The sequence below is a fragment of the Oryctolagus cuniculus genome, chromosome 9, assembly GCF_964237555.1.
Source record: "Oryctolagus cuniculus chromosome 9, mOryCun1.1, whole genome shotgun sequence".
NCBI lineage: Eukaryota > Metazoa > Chordata > Mammalia > Lagomorpha > Leporidae > Oryctolagus > Oryctolagus cuniculus.
In genome coordinates this window covers 68467811-68489514 of record NC_091440.1, presented here as the reverse complement: position 1 = coordinate 68489514, position 21704 = coordinate 68467811, and the positions used below count along the sequence as shown (strand labels likewise).

Genomic DNA, 21704 nt, shown 5'->3' with positions numbered 1-21704 from the left:
TGAACTGAGGTTGCCATTGTGATGCAATAGTTTAGGTTGCCATCTGTGATGATGTTGACCATATAAGTGCCTTGTCAAGTCCTGGCTACTCCACTTTCAATCCAATTTCCTGTTAATGTGCCTGGGAGGGCAGCAGAAAGATAGCCCAGGGGATTGGGCTCCTGGCAGCCACATATAAGACTCCGATAGGGTTCTAGGCTCCTGGCTTCAGCCTAGTCCAGCCCTGGCCATTGCAGTCATTTGGGGAGTCAATCAGTGATAAAGATTTCATACTCTGTCTGTGTAACTCTGCCTTTCAAATAAAGAATAAATCAATCTTCAAAAAACAAAAAGAAAAAAAAAATCCAAATACATTTGAAGTGCCTTGTTCCAAGGCACAAATAAAATTACAAATTACACAAAGTCCCAACTCCTTTTTATACATCTAGCAAACAACAAAGACTGAGTTTTCTCTCACAACTAATTCCTCCCAAAGCGTAACAAACCAAAGCTTCAACAGAGTTGGGTAAGGAGCTCACTACCAGGGCAATATTTATAAGATCAGGATTAATGCCATACTAAAAATACCCTATTTAAAATATACATTTATACTTACTGAAGTTTCTTCCTCCATCTCTAAAATGTAAGAAATTCCTTCATCTGATGGTGTTCCAGAGGGCTTACTCCACTGTAAAGATAACCAAGTGACTCCGGCCTTAGTTAATACAGGACTTGCTGGCATAGAAGGGGCACAGCCTGAGGTGTAATATAACATTTCTTCACTAAAACCACTGTTGAAACAAATAGTTTTTAAGAAGCAATGAGTAAATCATTTTTATAGCCGAAGAACAAATTTTGATGAATTAAATTTTTTGAAAATTATATCATTTTTGCTGATGACTTAAAATCCAAATAATACATCTTATATTTAACAACATGAATATCTTTATGGCAACCAGACTGACACCAAAAGGTGAATTAAAAGGACAGTTTTGGGGGCCAGTGCTGTGGTGCAGTAGGTTAATCCTCTGCCTGCAGGACTGGCATCCCTTATGGGTGCCGGTTGTAATCCCGGCTGCTCCTCCTCCAATCCAGCTCTCTTCTATGGCCTGGGAAAGTAGTAGAAGATGACCCTGCACCCGCATGGAAGACCAGGAAGAAGCACCTGCCTCCTGGCTTTGGATCAGCACAGCTCTGGCCGTTGTGGCCATGGGGTAGTGAACCAATGTACGGAAGACCTTTCTCTGTGTCTCTCCCTCTCATTGTTTGTAACTCTGCCTCTCAAATAAATAAATTAATTAAAAATTAAAAAGAAGACAGCTTTGTTCAGATTTGTAAGCGGTTCACTTTTTTTTTTTTTTGGACAGGCAGAGTGGATAGTGAGAGAGAGAGACAGGGAGAAAGGTCTTCCTTTTTGCCATTGGTTCACCCTCCAGTGGCTGCCACGGCCAGCGTACTGCGGCCGGCGCATCGCACTGATCCGAAGCCAGGAGCCAGGTGCTTCTCCTGGTCTCCCATATGGGTGCAGGGCCCAAGGACTTGGGCCATCCTCCACCGCCTTCCCAGGCCATAGCAGAAAGCTGGCCTGGAAGAGGGGCAACCGGGACAGAATCCGGCGCCCTGACCGGGACTAGAACCCGGTATGCCGGCGCCACAAGCGGTTCACTTCTTAACTTAGCTAGTCAATTGAAAAAATTACCTTATAGGAGAAGTATGAACACATTAATATTCCTCTACTTATGTAAAGGTTACAACTTTTAAACACACTTTAATATAACACCATTCATATGAAATAGAAAAGTACAAATTTTTGTTGTGTAAGTAAACTTCTGTGCTCACATAAAAGGGCAGAAGTATTTCTAGAGGATAAATAATTTCAGTATTACTCTTGAAAGGTACTTGGCCTGGGGGCTGGCACGGTGGCATAGTGGGCTAAGCCTCCACCTTTGGGGCCAGTACCCCATAGGGGTGCCAGTTCTAGTGCTAGCTGTTCCTCTTCCAATCCAGCTCTCTGCTATGGCCTGGAAAAGCAGCGGAAGATGGCCCAAGCACTTGGGCCCATTCACCTGCATGGGAGACCCAGAAGAAGTTCCTGGCTCCTAGCTTTGGACCCAGATCCAGCTGTTGTGGCCATCTGAGGAGTGAACCAGCAGATGGAAGACCTTTCTCTCTGTCTCTCCCCCTCACTGTCTGTAACTCTACCTCTCAAATAAATAAAATCTTAAGAAAAAAAAAAAAAAAAAAGAAAGGTATTTGGCCTTTCTAGCTCAAATACTTTAGATGTTCTTTAAACATCTAAACAAACATCTTTAAACAAAATACTGAAATCATATATGTTGAAAATCAATAGAAAAGCATTTTTGTCACATAAAAGATTTAATTCACATTTTAAATTCTTAGTAAAGGTTCTAATTTTATTATGAAAAAGAGAGAGCAAGCAATTGAGTTTTCATCTGTTGGTTCACTACCCAAATGCACCAAATGCCTGGCACTGGGACAGGCCAAAGAGGGAGCGGGGAACTCAATCTAGGCCTCCTATGTGGGTGGCAGCAGCCCAATTACTTAAGCCATTATCACTGCCTCCCAGGGTCTGCATTAGCATGATGAGTCAGGAGCCAGAGCCAGGTATCAAACTCACGTATTCCCATGTAGGACATGGGTGTTTTAACAGCTAGGTCAAACACCTGTTCTTTGTTACAGATTTTGTTGGGCTGGTAACACATCTCAGCTATATCAAAAGTGATCAAGCAAAATTGTTAGTGGATAGCCTGTATTGTGAATAATTATACAAATGAAGCTGACTGGGTAATATAACTACATTATTTTATAAAATAATCTTACCTTGTACCATAATCATTTTTGGCTGATAGTCTGAATTTACAACCCATTGCTGGTGACAGTTTAGTAATTTTAAATTGCTTCTGTGAACCCATGTAACACTGACAAAATTCTCCATTTCCTTTTCCCTAAAATAAATGGCTGATTATTATACATCATGAACATTACTGTAAAGAGATAAATTCTCATCAATTCTTTCTTGATGCATACATTTTAACTAGTATACATTACAAATCATTTTTGATACTTGTAAGTCATGGATCTTTAAAGAAGGTTAAGACATATCTTTATAAGACACAGTTCATCAAATGGAGAATTCAAACACCATACAGTAGGTATCTTTGTATAGCTTCTTGAATTAAGTACTGTGTTTTAGCCAATACTGAATCTCTGGCTGTAATAAAACAAACTGCTTCTGGGTATGGATCTTATAATCTTTGTGTGGGACTGTAGTGGTGGAAACAGGTGATTTTTGATGTGGACAACTGGCAGCTTTCCTTCACCTTTGAAAAGTCCTATACAAACACTTTAAAGTAAAGATCACTACCTATCCCCAAAGCTTCTTTAAATTAGAGACTTTGGAGATGCTATTGCTTATATTTAACACTGAAAAAGTTCTAGCAGTTCTAGAACAACCAAATTACAGAAAGAAGAGAAGAAAAATCAGGACATTTTAGGACAACAAATAACTATCAGAAAAGGATTATCTTTCTATTCCTTATTTGAGTTTTAACTGGGATGGGTGCTAAATTTTATCAAATCTTCTCATCATTTATCAACATGATATGGTTTTCTTTTTAGATTTATGCACTATTATTAATTCTTTGTTTTCTTAGCATTTCTAGAAGTTCTTGACTGTACTTCATTATTCTCTTACTTTACTAATGAATCCCTAAATTATCAGTGGAATTTCTTCTATGCCATCTGGTCCTTCCTCTTCATGTGGCACAAAGAGTAGGGCAACAGAGAAGATAAGAGACAGTAAAACACTGTACTAAATAATAAAGCTCAGGATGTTTTCTGTGGTAGGCTGAATAACAGCCCCAAAGACATCCATCCCTGAAATCCGTGAATGTTACTTTACATGGTGATATGATTGCACAATGTGACTAGGTTAGGGATTTTGAGATGATCCTGGATTATCTGAGCGGATCCTAAACGGAATTATATCAGAGGCAGAGGGAGATTTGAAGACAGAAGAGGAAGAAGGTGATGGAAGTAAATGGAGAAATGACAGTGTCTTTTAATCATGAGCCAAGTAAAGAGGACAGAGGACAGCCTACGGAAGTTGGGTAAGGCAAGGCAATAGACTCTCCTCCAGAGCCCCAGAGGGCTTGGTCATGCTGACACTGATTTAGGCCCAGTGAAACCCATTCATTTTTCTGGCCTCTAGAACTGTAAGAAAATAAATATTTTGTTTTAAAACATCAGGTTTGTGGTAATGTGTTATAGCAGCCATTTGAAATGAATATATTAATATGAAAAAAAATTTTACCTCAACAAGGTAATTACCTAAGTGATAGATTTGATGGTGGTTTAGTTAAAAACAAACAAATAAAACATAGGGCGGATTAGTCAATGATTCCTAAGAACACCATCAATCTACCCATTCACCACAAAAAATAATTCACACTGTTTCTTAAAGAGGAAAACACCTAATTATTGAAAGAGAAAATATATCTGAAGATATGCATATAATTTTAACCATTTAAAGACTCAATTTACTTACCTCATCCCATTCTAAAACAAAGCTTTGGATTTTAGAACCATTGTCACTAGGTGCCTAAAACAAACACCAAAAACCAAAATGAATACAAATCAGTACTTACATGAATGACACTATGATAATTTAATCTATACAATTATTTTATATGCAGATGTTTTCTGTGACTAACTCCTAGAAAAATATGCACAGAATATACAGTAATTACCATACACCCCACAATTTTTTAAAATATAATGAAAGAAAACAAAGCCAAAGTGGTGCTAAAGACATTGAACAACCTCTTTTACCAAGAACTATCTTAAACTTTTATAATATTTTTAAAAAAATCACTTTGCCTTTCTTTCAGGGTTTTATCAGCTTTAAGCTCCTTGGTATCACTCTTATTATTTTTATTAAAACTCACTTTATAATTTAATATTGTGTAACACACCAGCGTGAAGAACTAGGATGCTGAAAGACTCTCAGCAGGCACACGACCTGGATTGCCTGTTTACCTGAGGCAGCTGATGCTGTAATCTGCTTATCTTTAGGGGTGAAAACTGAATTCTCCTTCAACGTTTTATTTTAGTATTTACTCATTCTTGAAATCAGAATTTCAACCTTACTTCTAAGTGAATTTCTTTCTTATAATTTCAGCTCATCTCCTCTTTGCAGAACGAATGAGCACCACTGTTATAAATTTACATTTATAGACAATTTTAAGATTCCTCTTACACAATTTTAAGTTTTGAAACAACTCTGTAGAAAACTTACTTCTGTGATTTTCTAGACTCTATCCAATTTTTTAATAACACTGCCAACTATGTAAACAATAATCAAGAATCAGTAAACTTTAAATAGAGTCATTTATAAAATGGAGGTCTAAATTATTTGTTGAAAACAAATTTTGTGCTTTAAAAACTGTAATTTTTACATACTTAGCATTTTCCAATTTGCTTGTTAGGTAGAGTAATAATCCACTGATTGGCATAGCAGTGGCATTTAAAAGTGAATACAGTAAGAAGGGAGCAGTAAAAGGATCCTTGGGAAACTCCAACTTACTAAACAGCAGAGAGAGACAGGGAGAGAATCAAAAGAAAGAGATCACAAATCTCAGTAGGAAATGTATTTCCCAAGAATCAACAACTCCAGACTGCTACAGTCTAGACGCTGAAATCTCACATTCACTTACTTTTTCTTTTTTAAAAAAATTTTGGTGAGATCTTCAAAACGCCTACTTTGAAAAGCCAAGACACCCTCCAGCTGTTCTCCAGGTTCGAGGGGAAACTATTATTTGTAAAATGTTTTACTTATTTCATTTAATCATCACACCAAATTCTATGAAGTTCTATTATTCGAACTTTACACAAAGGAAGCAAGAGCTTCAAAGAATCCAAATAAGTAGTTCCAGATCACAAAGTCTTAAAGAGTGGAGCAGAGCTGAATTTGGTCTAATTGACCACAAAATCAGTGTTTCTACCTAGCAGGGTCTCAAGAACTGAACAGGTCAGCCTGGTACTGGCAATAATTTCTAATCTGATCACACTGGGATCACAACTTGAGCTTGTCATCATCATAATACTTTCCGGCACTTCTATCGCAAGAGCCAACTCATCCTACATTAACTGTTCTCAGCCTATATCCTACATTAACTGCCACGGGAATGCCTTTAGAGTATGTAAGGCAGCAGAGTAAAAAGATGGGATATTCAAATTACTCAACTACTGTAAGCAAGATTTTGTCATCTTCACAGTTATATAACAATAGTTATAATGCTTTCTAAGTTCCAGGCTTTGTGCCATGGGCTATACAGATATAATCTGTTTAATCCTCCCAACAATTCTGAGGTATCTACTATTACCCCCAGTAACAATACAATGATACTTTTCTCAAACCCTGCTGATTACCATGTGTGTGGACAGGGCTGTTTCTAGAAGCCTGAGTAGCCTGTGTGGGCAACTTGAAGTACTAACACTGTCTACATTTTGTGTAGGGGCTGTTGAGATATTGTCAAAGGTGGAAATTTCAAAATTTTATTTTTTTAAAATTTTTTGGTTATCTTTAGAGTTAGTGAGAAAGAGAGACACAGAGAAAGAAAGGTCTTCCTTCTGTTGGTTCACCCTGTAAATGGCCGCTACAGCTGGAGCTATGCCGATCCAAAGCTAGGAGCCAGGTGCTTCCTCCTGGTCTCCCACGTGTGTGCAGGTGCCCAAGCACTTGTGCCATCCTCCACTGCCCTCCTGGGCCACAGCAGAGAGCTGGACTGGAAGAGTAGCAACCGGGACCAGAAGCCAGTGCCCATATGGGATGCCAGGGCCACAGGTGGAGGATTAACCAAGTGAGCCACGGCACCGGCCCCTCAAAATGGAATTTTAATTACCTTCAGAATAAAGAGCAGTGACCTATAGAACTCTCAATCTACATGGACAGGCTGCTTCTCTAGTTGCTCTACCAAAGGGTCTAAGCTTATTCATAAGTAAAATGCTACTGTAAGTGGCACACTATAAAATTAGTCATAAGTTTAGTCACACATTCAAACGTGTACATGTAAAGAGTTGTCCAATTTATGTACACTAGTAGTTTTTCTTTTTAAATTTTAATTTTAATCGAAAGGCAGAAAGATATTAAAAAATCTTTTCATCTGCACATTCATTCCCCAAATTCCTCAAGACCTGCTCCGGACCAGGCTGAAGCCAGGAGCCAGCAATTTAATCCAGTCTCCCAAGTGGGTAGAAGGGACCCAAGCACTTGAGCCATCATCTGCCTCCCAGTGTATATCAGCATGAAGCTGGAATTTAAAGAGGCAGTGGGATTTGAACCCAGACAGTCTGATTCTGGATACAGGCATCTTAAGTGCTATACCAAACATCTGTCTCATATTTTTAAATTACAGAGACCACTTAATATCTTCAGACGAAGTAGGGACTAAGAAACTACTGAGCAGACGGTAAGGTCCACATTTTCAAAGGCTTTCAGAAGGAAAGTTAGTTCTGAGTTTTGCTCTTGAGGTAAGAGTAGATTAAAAGCAGTAGTTATAACTCACTGCAAATCTCCCTTCTAGAGAATGTTCTGAAATTTTGTGTGTGTGGGTGTTTCTGACCAGATCACATGGGGAAGAGGGGGCTGATGGTTATGAGGTAGAGGTCAAGGGTGCTAACATCCCTGCAGAGTGTGGGACAAACAGTACAATGAGGAACTGTTCCCTTCCTCTAGGACTTTTCAATGTCCTTATAGATGTCCTTGTACATGAAATATCTGTTTATAATGATCAGGATCCAGAATTTTGGGAAAATGCAACTACTTTGTAATTTGGGAAAGATTATTTAATTTTGTTCAGAAATTTCCCCAAACTTGTATGTCATTTCACAAATAGTATTTATCTATGACAATGCTGTCTGTGGTATTTGAATTACCACTTTTGTGTATGGAGCCTATACATTACATTTTATTTTCTTATATAGTTGGGCACAAATATTTTTATATTAGAATATATATTATTCTATTAAGACTAACTTTAGGGGCTGGCATTGTGGCGTAGTGGGTAAAGCTGCCACCTGCAGTGCCAGCATCCCATATGGACACCAATTTGAGTCCTGGCTACTCCACTTCTGATCCAGTTCTCTGCTATGGCCAGGGAAAGCAGCAGAAGATGGCTCAAGTCTTTGGGTCCCTGAACCCCCATGGGAGACCCAGAAGAAGCTCCTGGCTCCTGACTTTGGATTGGCACAGCTCCAGCCATTGTGGCTATCTGGGAAGTAAATCAGTGGATGGAAAACCTCTTTCTCTGTCTGCCTCTGCCTCTCTGTAACTCTTAAAAAATAACTTTATTCTTCCTCTAAGGTATTGTTTTAAAATTTTTAATTTATTTTGAAATTTTTAACTTTATTTTCATTTTATTTGAAAGGCAGAGTCAGAGAGAGACAGAGACTGACAGAGATCTTCCTCTACCTGTTGACTCACTCCAAAAATGCCACAATAGCCAGGACTGGGCCAGGCTGAAGCCAGGAGGTCAGAAATCAATCTGGGCCTCCCACGTGAGTGGCAGGGATATAATAAGTGAGCCATCACCTGCTGCTTTCCAGGGTGTACATGAGTAGGAGCTGGATCAGAAGTGGAGTATCTGGGACTAAAATAAGGGATGATGTTCCAAATGTTGGTTTAACCACTGTGCCAAATGCCTGCCCCTATCATATTGGGATTTTTAGAGTTTAGATTATGATTGTGATTTTAGGATAAAGCTAGGATATAAAGTTATCATTACAAAGTATTAATGATAAATGTAATTATAAATCTATTTTTTGCTGTACTTATATATATTAAGAAAAAACTGTTATTTTGTAAGAAACAAATGCCATTTAATGAATATAAAGAAAACAAAGATCTTTTTGTCTCCCCAAACAACTGAAACTTAACACTATGGTGGACAAAAAAGATATTAATGTCCAGTTGGAAATATTCTACAGAATATTCTTACCTTCCATTGCAAAGTGAGTGAATTTTTGGTCCGGTTGGCTATCCTGGGTGGATTAGGTATGTCAGGTTCACAGCTCAAGGTGGTAAAGCTTTCAGCTTCTGAAGGAGTTCCCTTTATAGAATTGTATTCTGCCTGTACTCTAGAGTGATAAAATAAAATGGTTTTATCCTGAGAATCAGTATGTCCTACTTTGAATGGTATCATCTTTAAGCATTTTCAAGTTTGTAAGGTGCTCTCTAAATGTTCTATGAAGAAAGTACAAATATTAGAAGTAAAGGGAGGCAGAATAATAGGACAAGCGGCTTTCTTGTTTTCAACTACAACTCAATTAAATGTATTTTAAGTTGTGACATAACTGTATCTGTACATATATGTATTCATTCATACATATATAAAACAAGTTTCCTAATCAGTTTCCTGAAATAACATTCTTAACTAGTGGTGATACTCACATTTTATGTTATATTTTATTTGTTTTTTTTTTAAATGCTGACTATAACTCATATTAAATTTATGATTCAATTATGGTTAGAATCCATAGTTTGAAAATATTAGGTTTGACAGTACTTTGGTATTCCATAGGAAGTATACTTGAAGACTTAATAGGAATACACTCAAACCACAAGTGGTCTTAGAAATAACTGGAGTGATTAATTAAATGTACTATACTGGGCTCCAGCTCGGGAGGAGGGGCTAAATTGATCAAATTTCAGTTAATTTTACTAGAACTATACAGAATAAAACAATATCTAAGCTACAAAATGTTGCAAAATTCTGAGATTTTTAATATCTCAAATTCTTTCCAAAGCAGGATGTACTAAAATTTCATAAAAATAAATCTAGTACTATTTATGATTCTGCTTTATAAAATTTTCAAAAATTGGGACAAGTTTTGAGTGCTAAATTAGATATTATGGACTTATTCAACATTCCAAATTTTAGGTCCTACCGACAGGTGATTAAAACTTCACTGTTAACATTGTCAACACAATTTTTAAAAAAGATTTATTTAATTTAGAAGTCAGAATTACAGAAAGAGCAGGTGAGAGGGAGAGACAGACTGGGGTGGGGGGGGGGTGGGAGAGAGAGAGACAGAGACAAAGAAGGAGAATTTTCCATCTGCTGGTTCACTCCCCAAATGGCTGCAATGGTCAGGGCTGGGCCAGGCTGAAGCTAGTAGCCAGGAGCTTCATCCAAGTTTTCCATCTGAGTGCAGGGGCCCAAGCACTTGGGCCATCTGCTGCTTTCCCAGGCACATTAGCAGGGGGCAGGACTGCAAGTGGAGCAGCTGAGACTTGAACCAGAGCTCATATGGGATACCAGCACTGCAGATGGCAGCTTAACTTGCTACGCCATAGAACCAGCCCCTAACACAAGTTTTTTAAAGAAAATGCTGAAATTATACTAACAGATAAATCCACAAAGTCCATGTTTTTCATCCAAAATCAATATTATATTAGATTTTAAAGGAAATTATTTTAGAAACCCACAAGAGAACTCCATAATATATTGCAAAAAAAAATTCTAAATAAAAAAAAAAAAGAAACAAAAAACACGTGGGAGTTCCTTACTTTGCATGGTAATCTGTGGCTGGTTTGAGATCATTTAGAGTGACACTTGTTTCTTCTCCTCTAGGGGGAAAAGGGCAGTATTTCAGTGTGTGATAAATAAAGCGTTTTCAAAGGATGTGCATTATATACAATACAGTTTGTAGTATTTTATGAAATTATACTGCTTCTTCCTTTACTAACTGTCACTATATTCAGTTTTCACTAAAATGAAATCTGTGCAATTGGGCTATGTGCCAAACTTTAAGTACATATCTACATACTACTTTAAAACAAAAAAATGTGCTAAGCAAATCAAGTGTGTAAGTCAGACCTTTATTTTTGGAATGGAGTTAGGGAAGTTACTTAGCTTACTGAAGAAATGAAACCATTTTCAATTACTTAAAAATACATTTGCACATAAAATAATGAATAAAAGCATGTACTACTGAAAGTAAAACTATTGAAGTTTTACAAGTATTCTGCTACTATTTCATTTTATTAGAAAATAATATGGCACCTTGTAATATTAGTTTAATGAGTAGAAAAGAAAAAAGTGAATTGTAATTTAAAGTAAAGCGTTTCCCATAGCCATTATTCTCTTTTCAAATACAACAGCATTCATCTTAAAAATAATCATCTGAGAAGACTACTATCTGGGAATATGGCCATAACTCAGCAGCCTATTCTCTCTTCTTGTCTTGTTTTAAATCACTGTTCCCTATTCCATTCTCTCCTTTCCACTTTATGGACTTCTTTTTCACTCTCCCTACCCCTTGCCTCCCAGGTACCCCTTCTCAAAGAAAATCCAGTAAATATAATCAGAAATAAACATGTCTCATAAACGAAAGTACACTTCAATGAATTGGGCAGTTGCTGTAGCAGCCTCAGGGAGAGACTTCACCTGGTATAGGATAAAGAAAGTGACTAATGTCCTTCTTATGCATCCTGGTCAGGTTGAAAATAGAAATGTCTTTCTTTTCAGCATGCAGACATATCTAACTAGAAACAGCCACTGATAACAAGAGTAACTTTCATGTTGATGGTACTTTATCCTCTATATACCTCTCAGGTAGGTTTACTTGTCTCATTTAAGGAAAAACAAATAAACACAAAGAAATACCAATGAAGAGGCATGGCATTTTTATAATCTTATGTAATGTGATGAGAGTAGCTGGGGCAGTTTCACTTTCCTTTCTTCTCCTTATTACTTTTTGAAAAACATACCAAGGTGGTTGATGTGGCCAGTGTTCTGTGCTATGTCAATTCAAATGACTAGCTACCTCCTTTATTACAATTATAACCAATACTTGGATTTAGTCTTTTTCCCCCCATTAGAATAAATATTCTCTATGAGTAAGAACAAAGAAATAGTTTATTTTAAAACTGTCAATCATAAATGTTATAATTTTAGTCACTCTTTCTAATTCTAAAGTATTTTGGTATAACATTTTAAGCCAAGGAAAAAGAATTATGTTTTCAAAATACAATTGTTAATGAACTGATATACAAATAAGTAACACTGGTACTATGTTCATTTTAAGACAGCACATTAACTTGTAATGTAACAAATTCAAGCCCTTAGAAGCAGTAATACTCCCAATCAAGAGTTCTCAACTTTTTTTGAAACTGTGTGTGGTCACCACATTCTTCACAGGATGCTCTTATTTGCAGGATAATCTGGAACTATTTTTCACCTAAGGCGCTGATATGGACATCATCTTTTACACACAAAGTCACAAGATTCTAGGAATTTATTAAATGAGAACAAGAATGCTCTATCAGCTTGAGCATCCTAACCTCCTTCACCTCCAAACAGAAAAGTTCTGAGGCACAACATTTTGGTTTTCCCTAATATTTAAAGTAGTGTTAGTTCTATTTTGCAATTCCACATTCAAAACTAGGAAAAATATCAGATTGCTTGAGCTACACTTACTAGTACAATTTCTTTTATATTTATAGGAACTCATTTTGTAATCTTAAAATACAACGAGCATATATACTGAAAAATTTTTAATGCGTTAGCATTTTACCCACTATATCTTCATTGTAAGACAAGACTTTTTATATTTATTTATGTTTCATTATAGTGTATTTACAACACTAGTAATTAATTATTAAAACATTCATGAAGCACAATTTCTCTATAGGAATTCCAACACACTGTTTTAAGGCTAGTCTATGGTCCTGAGTTCTGCACACTATAATTTATAATAATGCACTGAGGATATGTGAATACTAAAAACATCTATTGGCCTACAGGGAAAAAAAAGTTGATATGGCCAATGAAAGTGATTATTCTAAGGGAATATAAACAGAAATATATGCCAGCTTGCATTTGGACTACTGATACTGAAATTACTGTCACTGCTCAACTTATAGATTCAAAACAAATCTCTGAGAAAATACAACAAAATTAGCAATAAGCTGTTTATGAGAAACCATTAATTTATACAATGGATAAGATGAAGGCACAAAGCACAAGAAATACTTACACATATACACTTTTGTATTTCCCATCTTTGCCAGAACTAGATAGCAGAATTTCATAACCATAGAGCTCTGGTACAGGAGTCTCATCTGCTTCGCCATTAATGAAGCTGGAAGGTGGTGACCAAGTAAGTACTACTGACCTTGCCTGGATGTCTGAAGCCTGCAGGAACAACATTCAAAAGCTCTTTGAAACAAATGCAATGTGTACAATAAGTAGTGAAAGAGCTACTGAGATTACAAAACTAAATAAAATATTATCTGTATGTATTTAAATAGTATGTTTCAGAAACAGAAACCTATCCATTTGTAGATGAGATTTAATTTGTTGTGAAAGGGTAGAGGGTTCAATAAAAGTATAAGCATGAGATCAGGTCATTCGAAACTATTAATGCAGACATCACAGTCAAAGGAAAAAATAAAGAGAAAAAAACTCACTTATATATGAAAGGGTTCACTTCCACAACTTAGAAAGCATTATTATAGCAACAAAAAGACAAAAAACTTACAGGAAAAATGAGCAAGGGCATCAAAAGTCCAAAAAACCATAAAAATACATGGACAACATATGACATGATGTGTTAACTGCATTCCTAATTAAATAAATGTAAACTAAAACAGGATATCACTTCTTATCTACTAGATAAGAATAAAATCCTAATAAATCCCAGTGTGTTGAGGTTTGAGAGAAATGGGTACTTTCTTAAATATGGATGGGAGTATATTAGTATAATCTTTGCATAAAATAACTTGTGATTTATAATTTTTTAAAAGATTTATTTATTTGTAAGTCAGAGTTACAAAGAGAGAGGGAGAGACACACAGAGAGATCTTCTACCTACAGGTTCATTCTCCAGACAGCTGCAAGGCTGGGGCTGGGCCAGGGTAAAGCCAGGAGCCAGGAGTTTCCTCCAGGTCTCCTATGTGGGTGACAAGGGCTCAAGCACTTGAGCCATCCTCTGCTGCTTTTCTCAGGCACATCAGCAGGGAGCTGGATGGAAATTGGAGCAGTTGGGAGAAAAACTAGCACCCATATGGGATGCTGGCATTGCAGGCAGTAACTTTTACTCGCCACACCACAACATGGACCCATCACTAAATTTTTAAATGTGTTTACTTTTTGACTCAGGAATTCAATTTCCAGGATATTATCCTGTAGATAAAGTTGTGTAAGTACGCAAACATACACACTTAACAATGTTCACTGCATTATTAAGGACAAAAAACTGGAAATATAGGGCATTAACTAAATAATGGTACAGCCTTCTAAGACATTACTATGCAGGTTTTTAAATGAGAATGAAGGGGCTGGTGCTGTGGTGTAGAAGGTTAAGCCTCCATCGGCAGTGTCAGCATCCCATATGGGTGCTGGTTGGAGTCTCGGCTGCTCCACTTCCAATCCAGCTCCCTGCTAATGTGCCTGGGAAAGCAGTGGAGGATGGCCCATGTGGGAGATCTGAAAGAAGCTCCTGACTCCTGGCTCCTGGCTTTAGCTTGGTCCAGCCCTAGCTGTTCTGGCCACTTGGGGAATGGATGGAAGATCTCTCTCTGTAATTCTGACTTATCAATAAATTAAATGAGTCTTTAAAAAATGTATTTTTAAAAATAAAAAAGAATGAGATAGACATATATGTGATGTCTAAAGATTTCATCAATATATTAAAGCTATGCAATAGTGAAAAAAAAAGGGAAGCTGAAATGCATATGGTAATTGAAAATGTACTAATTGTTACCTTGAAGATTTTTGTGTATGAAGGTACTTTAAAAAGTTCATAGAAAATGAAATTACAGATGTCTGTTTTAGTGCAAAAATTCTGAGATACATGCATCTAAGGGGTCTTCAAAGACTATGCATGGATTTCAATTTTTTTTTGTTCTAAAATAAGCTAGTTTTAATTCTAATTTTTCACTAATTTTTTAAGTATTCACATGTGTGTGATGGGATATAGGAAGAGTTGTGAGAGAAAATAAAAGATTTAGATTATACTTTATGTATTTCCATACTATTGAATGGTTTTATGAGTATGTAATTTTATAGTAAATATAAAAACAATCCAGAGATTAGACTATAAAAAAGGGTGCAGATGTTTAGCCTAGTGGTTTAGAGGCTATTTATAATACTGGAGTGCCTGAAATTGATTTCCTGGCTCTGGCTCCAGTTTCTAGTTCATGCAGTCCCTGGGTGGTCGTGGCGATGGCTCAAATAATTGGATTCCTACCACCACCCACATGGGAAACCTGGACTGTGCTTCTGTCTTCTGCCTTAGCCTATGCCTGGCTGATGTGGGTATTTGGGGAGATGAAAAAGTAGAGGGGGCCCTTTTATATCTGTTTCACCAAACAATGAAAACAAAACCCCCACCCCAACAAAGATTGTTAAGAATGGTATCAGATTATGGTAGGCATTTATGTGAAAGTTTGCTTAAACTTTATATATATATTTTAAAAGATTTATTTATTTACTTGAAAGTCAGAGTTACAGAGAGAGAGAGAGGTCTTCCATCCCATGGTTCACTCCCCAATTGGCCACAACAGCCGGAGCTGTGCCAATCTGAAGCCAGGAGCCTCCGCCGGGTCTCCCAGGCAGATGCAAGGACCCAAGGACTTGGGCCAGCTTCTACTGTTTTTCCAGGCCATTGCAGAGAGTTGAATCTGAAGTGGAGCAGCCGGGACTCTAACTAGCACCCATATGGGGTGCCAGTGCTTCAGGCTAGGGTGTTAACCTGCTGCGCCACAGTATTGACCTCTAAAGTTTATATATGTTTAATAACTATCTTGTCGTAATCTCTACACAAGTATAACTTTCTTTTTCAAAGCTTTCAAAGGTTGAATAAAGTTAAAAACTACTATTATAATTTTGCTTCTGTAAGTCACAGGAACTATAATATCTTATATTTTATGTAATATTTTGTCTGAAAGCCTTAGTAGGATGTTTCATTTATAATACACTTAGAAATGATCTCTTGTATCAACACATGTTGATCTGGCTATTAACCTGCTCTTTTAAAAAACAGTTTAAATGCAAATGGCCTAAATTCTCTAATTAAAATACACAGAATAGCTTAATGGATTAAAAAACATCTATCTGCTACCAACCAGAAATACTTCTCACCAACAAAAATACACACACTGAAAGTGAAAGGATGGAAAGAAGATACTCCATGCTAACAGAAAGCAAAAATGAGCAGGTGTAGCCATCTTAATATCAGACAAAAAAGAATTTAACACAATAACTGTTGAAAGAGATAAAGAAATGATAATGTGACTATAGTAAATGTATATGCACCCAATGCCTGGGTGTCTGGCTATTTAAAACGAATGTTAATGGATCTAAAGGGAGACATAGACTGCAATATAGCAGTAATGAGGGAGTTCAACACCCCACTTTGACAAAGGGACAGATAAGCTAGACATAATATCAACAGAGCTAACCTATACTATGGACCAAATGGACCTGACTGATATCTACAGAACATTTCATCCCACAGCTACACAATACATATTATTTTTATCAGTGCATTGGATTTTCTCTCGGACAGACCATATGCTAGACCATAAAGCAAGTCTCAACAAATTCAAAAAAAAGTTGAAATCATATCATGTATCTTTTCTAACCACAATGCAATGAAGCTGGAAATTCACAACTTAAGAACTGCAGAAAATATACAAACACATGGAGACTGACCAACATACTCCTGAACGAACACCGGGTCACAGAATATTAAAGAAGAAATTAAAAAAAAATCCTAGAAATGCATTAAGATGACAACACAACATACCAAAAATTATGGGAGAAAGCAAAAGTTGTGTTAACAGGGAAGTTTATAGCAATTAGTGCCTACTTCAAGATAATGGAAAGGAATCAAATAAATGATCTAACAATGCATCTCAAGAACCTAGAAAGGCCGGCGCCGTGGCTCAATAGGCTAATCCTCCACCTAGCGGCGCCGGCACACCGGGTTCTAGTCCCGGTTGGGGCGACGGATTCTTTCCCGGTTGCCCCTCTTCCAGGCCAGCTCTCTGCTGTGGCCTGGGAAGGCAGTGGAGGATGGCCCAAGTGCTTGGGCCCTGCACCCCATGGGAGACCAGGAGAAGCACCTGGCTCCTGCCATCGGATCAGCGTGCTGCGCCGGCTGCAGCGCACTGGCTGTGGTGGCCATTGGAGGGTGAACCAACGGCAAAAAGGAAGACCTTTCTCTCTGTCTCTCTCTCTCACTGTCCACTCTGCCTGTCAAAAAAAAAAAAAAAAAAAAAAAAAAAAAGAACCTAGAAAAACAAGAATAAACCAAACACCAAATTAGTACGAGAAAATAAATAATTAAAACCAGGAAAGAAACAAAACCGAAACAAACAAAAAAAAGATGCGAAAGATCAGTGAAACGTAAAACAAAATTGATATATCATTGGCCCAATTAAGCAAAAAAAGGAGGGGGGATTAGCACTGTGGCATAGCTGGTAAGGCTGCTGCCTGTGGTGCCAGCATCCTATTTGGGTGCTGGTTCAAATTCAAGCTGCTCCCCTTCTGATCCAGCTCCTTGTTATAGCCTGGGAAAGCAGTAGATGATGGCCCAAGAGCTTGAGTTGCTTTACTTGTGTGGGAGACCTAGAAGAAGCTCCTGGCTCCTGGCTTCAGATCAGCCCAGCTCTGGCCATTGCGGCCATCTGGGGAGTGAACCAGTGGATGGAAGACATTTCTGTCTCTCCCTCTCTCTGTAACTCTACCTCTCAAATACATAAATATAAATCTTAAAAAAAAAAAAATAGAGGGAGACGACTCAAATTGATAAACTCAGAGATGAACAAGGAGATGTTAGAATAGATACCACAGAAATTAAAAGAATCATCAGGAATTACTATATATGCCAACAAATTGGAAAATCTAAAAGAAATGGATAATTTCTGGACACATATAATCTACCAAAATTGAGCCATGAAGATATAGAAAACAAACCAATAATCAAGATGGAGACTGAGTCAGTAATAAAGATCCTCCCAACAAAGAAAAGCCCAGGATTTGATTGCTTCACTGCTGAATTCTACCAAACCTTGAAGAACTAATTCCAATTCTTCTCAAACTATTCTAAACAACTGAAAGGGAGGGAATCTTCCCAAACTCCTTCTATGAGGCCAGTATCACTTTAATTCTATAACCAGGAAAAGATACAATATTTATTTTTGACAGGCAGAGTGGACAGTGAGAGAGAGAGAGAGATTGAAAGGTCTTCCTTTTCCGTTGGTTCATCCCCCAATGGCCACTGTGGCTGACACGCTGTGGCCGGCGCACCATGCTGATCCAAAGCCAGGAGCCAGGTGCTTCTCCTGGTCTCCCATGCGGGTGCAGGGCCCAAGCACTTGGGCCATCCTCTACTGTACTCCCAGGGCACAGCAGAGAGCTGGCCTGGAAGAGGAGTGACTGGGACAGAATCCGGTGGCCCGACCGGGACTAGAACCTGGTGTGCCGATGCCGCAGGCAGAGGATTAGCCTATTGAGCTGTGGTGCCGGCCGAAAAGATATAATATTGAGAACTATAGACCAACATCACTGATGAACATAGATGCAAAAATCCTCAAAAAAATACCAGCTAATCGAATCAAACAACACATTAGAAAGATCATTCACCTAGACCAAGTGAGATGTATCTCTGGTATACAGGGATATATACCTATGTAGTGTTCAATATATGCAAATCAATAAATGTGATACATCATATTAACAAACTAAATAATAAAAACCATATGATTATCTCAATTGCTGCAGAGAAAGCATCTGATAAATACAACATGCTTTCATAATAAAAACAATAAGCCAACTGGAAAAAGGAGAAACATTCCTCAACACAATCAAAGCAATATATGACAGACTCACAGCACACATCAAACTGAATGGGGAAAAGTCGGAAGCATTTCCATTAAGACCCAGAACCAGATGAGGATGCCCACTTTCACCACTGCTATTCAGTTTAGTTCTGGAAGTTTTAGCCAGAGCCATTAGTCAGGAAAAAGAAATCAAAGGGATACAAATTGGACGCAGGCAGTAAAATTGTCCTTGTTTGCAGATGACATGATCTTATATATAGGGGAACCAAAAGAATATACTAAGTGACAATGGGAACTCATAAAAGAGTTCAGTAAAGTTTCAGGATACAAAGTCAACACACAAAATTCAATAGTCTTTGTATATTCAGACAATGCCATAGTGAGAAAGAACTTGTAAGATTAAGTCCCATTCACAATAGCTATGAAAAGAATCAAATACCTTGGAATAAATTTAATCAAGGATGTCAAAGATCTCTATGATGAAAATTATAAAACCTAAAGAAAGAAATAGCAGAAGACATAAAAAAATGGAAAAATCTTATATGTTCATGGATTGGAAGAATTAATATAATTAAAATGTCCATATTTCCAGAAGCAATTTACAGATTCAGTGTGATCCCAATCAAAATGACATTCTTCTCAGTTCTAGAAAAAATAATGCTAAAATTCACATGGAACCACAAGAGACCCCGAATAGCTAAAGCAATCTTAAGCAACAAAAATAAACCCTGAGGCATTACAATACCAGATTTGAAGACATTTACATGACAGTCATAATCAAAACAGCCTGGTACTGTCACAAAAATAAACATGTGGACCAATGGAACAGAATAGAAACTCCAGAAATTAATCTACACATCTGCAACCAATTAATCTGACAAATGAGCTAGAATCAATCCCTGGAGCAAGGACAGTCTTTCTAACAAATGGTGCTGAAAAAATTAGACCTACATGTGCAGAAGTATCAAATAAGACCTCTACCTTACGTTATACAAAAATCAACTATAAATGGATCAAGGATCTAAATTTATAACCCGCCAACATGAAATTACTAGACAAAAACATCAAAGAAACTCTGCAAGACACTGGCATAGGCAGAGTTCTTTGAAAATAACCCAGAAGCACATGCAATAAAAGCAAAAAGAGACAAATGGGATTATATCAAACTAAGAAGTAACCGTATTGCAAAGGAAACACTCAACAAAGTTAGAAGGCAACTGACAGAATGGGAGAAAACATTTGCAAACTATGCAACTGATAAAGCGTTAATATCCAGGATCTATAAAGAGCTTAAGAAACTCAACAACAACAAAACAATTAATCCAGTTAAGAAACTGGCGAAGGCCACGAATAGGTATTTTTCAAAGGATGAAATTCAAATGGCCAACAGACACATGAAAAAATGCTTAGGATCACTAGCCATCAGGCAAATAGAAGTAAAAACCACAATAAGGTTTCACCTCACCCCAGTCAGACCAGCTATCATCCAAAAAACAAAAAACAATAGATGCTGGTGAGAAAGTAGGAAAAAAGGTACCCAAATCCAATGACGGTGGGAATGTAAACTAGAACAACCATTATGAAGACAGTACAGAGATTCCTCAGAAATCTGAAAATAGATCTACTATATGACCCAGCCATCCCACTCCTGGGAATTTACTCAATTGTATTGAAATCAGCATATGAAAGAGCTATTTGTACCCTTATGTTTACTGCAGCTCAATTCACAATAGCTAAGATCCAGAATCAATCCAGATGTCCATCAACTGATGACTGGATGAAGAAAATGTGGTTTATACACATTATGTAATACTATTCAGCCATGAAAAAGAATGAAATGCTGTGTTTTGTAACAAAATAGATGCAACTGGAAACCATTATGCTTAGTGAAATAAGTCAGTCATCAAAAGACATATATCATGCTTTCTCTGATATGTGATAGTTAATAAGAATACAAAAATATATAGGAATGTAATGGACATCTTGTGATATGACTGTCATCTTTAGCCCTTGTTTATATTCCTGTGGAATGGGAGTCTTCCTATTCTTTACTTGTTAAATATAATGGTTGGTGGAGAATTAATTCTGTGATTATAGAATGGATTAAAATTATGTCTTTGAAGCAGTGGTTAAAATGCCACTTGGGATGCCTGCATCTTATACTAGAGTGTAGAAACTGAGTCCTGACCCTGCATCCAGTTTACGTTCCTGCTAATGTGCACCTTGGGAGACAGCAGATGATGGCTCGAGCAGTTGGGTCCCTGCCATCCAGGTGGGAGACTTGGTCTGAGTTCTGGGCTCCTAGCTTTGGCCAGGCCCAGCCCTGGCTGTTGAGGGCATCTGGGGATGGAAGATCCCTATCCATCTGTCTCTTTGTATTTCAAATAAAAATGAAAACAAAAATTTAAAAAATGTCTTTAGAAAAATTAATGAAAAGAAGGGAGGGAAGGTGGGAGATTGGGTGAGGAAGAGGGGAGGGAGGGAAGTATGGTTATCTTCTTAGAATTATACCTATGAAATACATGGAATGTTCTCTTTATATTATTAAAAAAAAACACATACTGTTATCATACATATAATTATTCCCTTAATGTCTGTGGATTTTATGGGATAGCCAAAGCTTTGTTAAGCTGTAAGTAAACACAACTCCGAAAGTGGGTCAGTTGACAGAATTCCCTGACATCTAATATATGAAATATATTTTATAAGGCCCTGGAGGGTATTGACTACATCATCAAAAGTAGAAGCAGTAGAGAAAATGTTAAGTAAGTAGGCATAAGACTCCACACCGATTTGTATGAGAATTTAGAACTCTCTTCCTCTGAGAGTTCTAGGCCTCATCTACAAAATAAGG

General features: G+C 37.4%; 1 protein-coding gene across 9 annotated transcripts in view; it reads right to left on the bottom strand.

Moving 5' to 3' along the window:
* The window catches only part of FNDC3A (fibronectin type III domain containing 3A), a 183540-nt gene that overhangs the window by 49455 nt on the left and 112381 nt on the right, over positions 1-21704 (bottom strand). For all 9 annotated transcript variants that reach the window (XM_070048854.1, XM_070048856.1, XM_070048857.1 and 6 more), the window contains 6 exons: positions 13039-13196; positions 10568-10627; positions 8997-9135; positions 4547-4600; positions 2821-2945; positions 596-770 (listed from right to left, as the gene is read on the bottom strand). In XM_070048854.1, coding sequence (XP_069904955.1) covers positions 596-770; positions 2821-2945; positions 4547-4600; positions 8997-9135; positions 10568-10627; positions 13039-13196 — 711 coding nt within the window. The remainder of the gene's footprint in view (positions 1-595; positions 771-2820; positions 2946-4546; positions 4601-8996; positions 9136-10567; positions 10628-13038; positions 13197-21704) is intronic.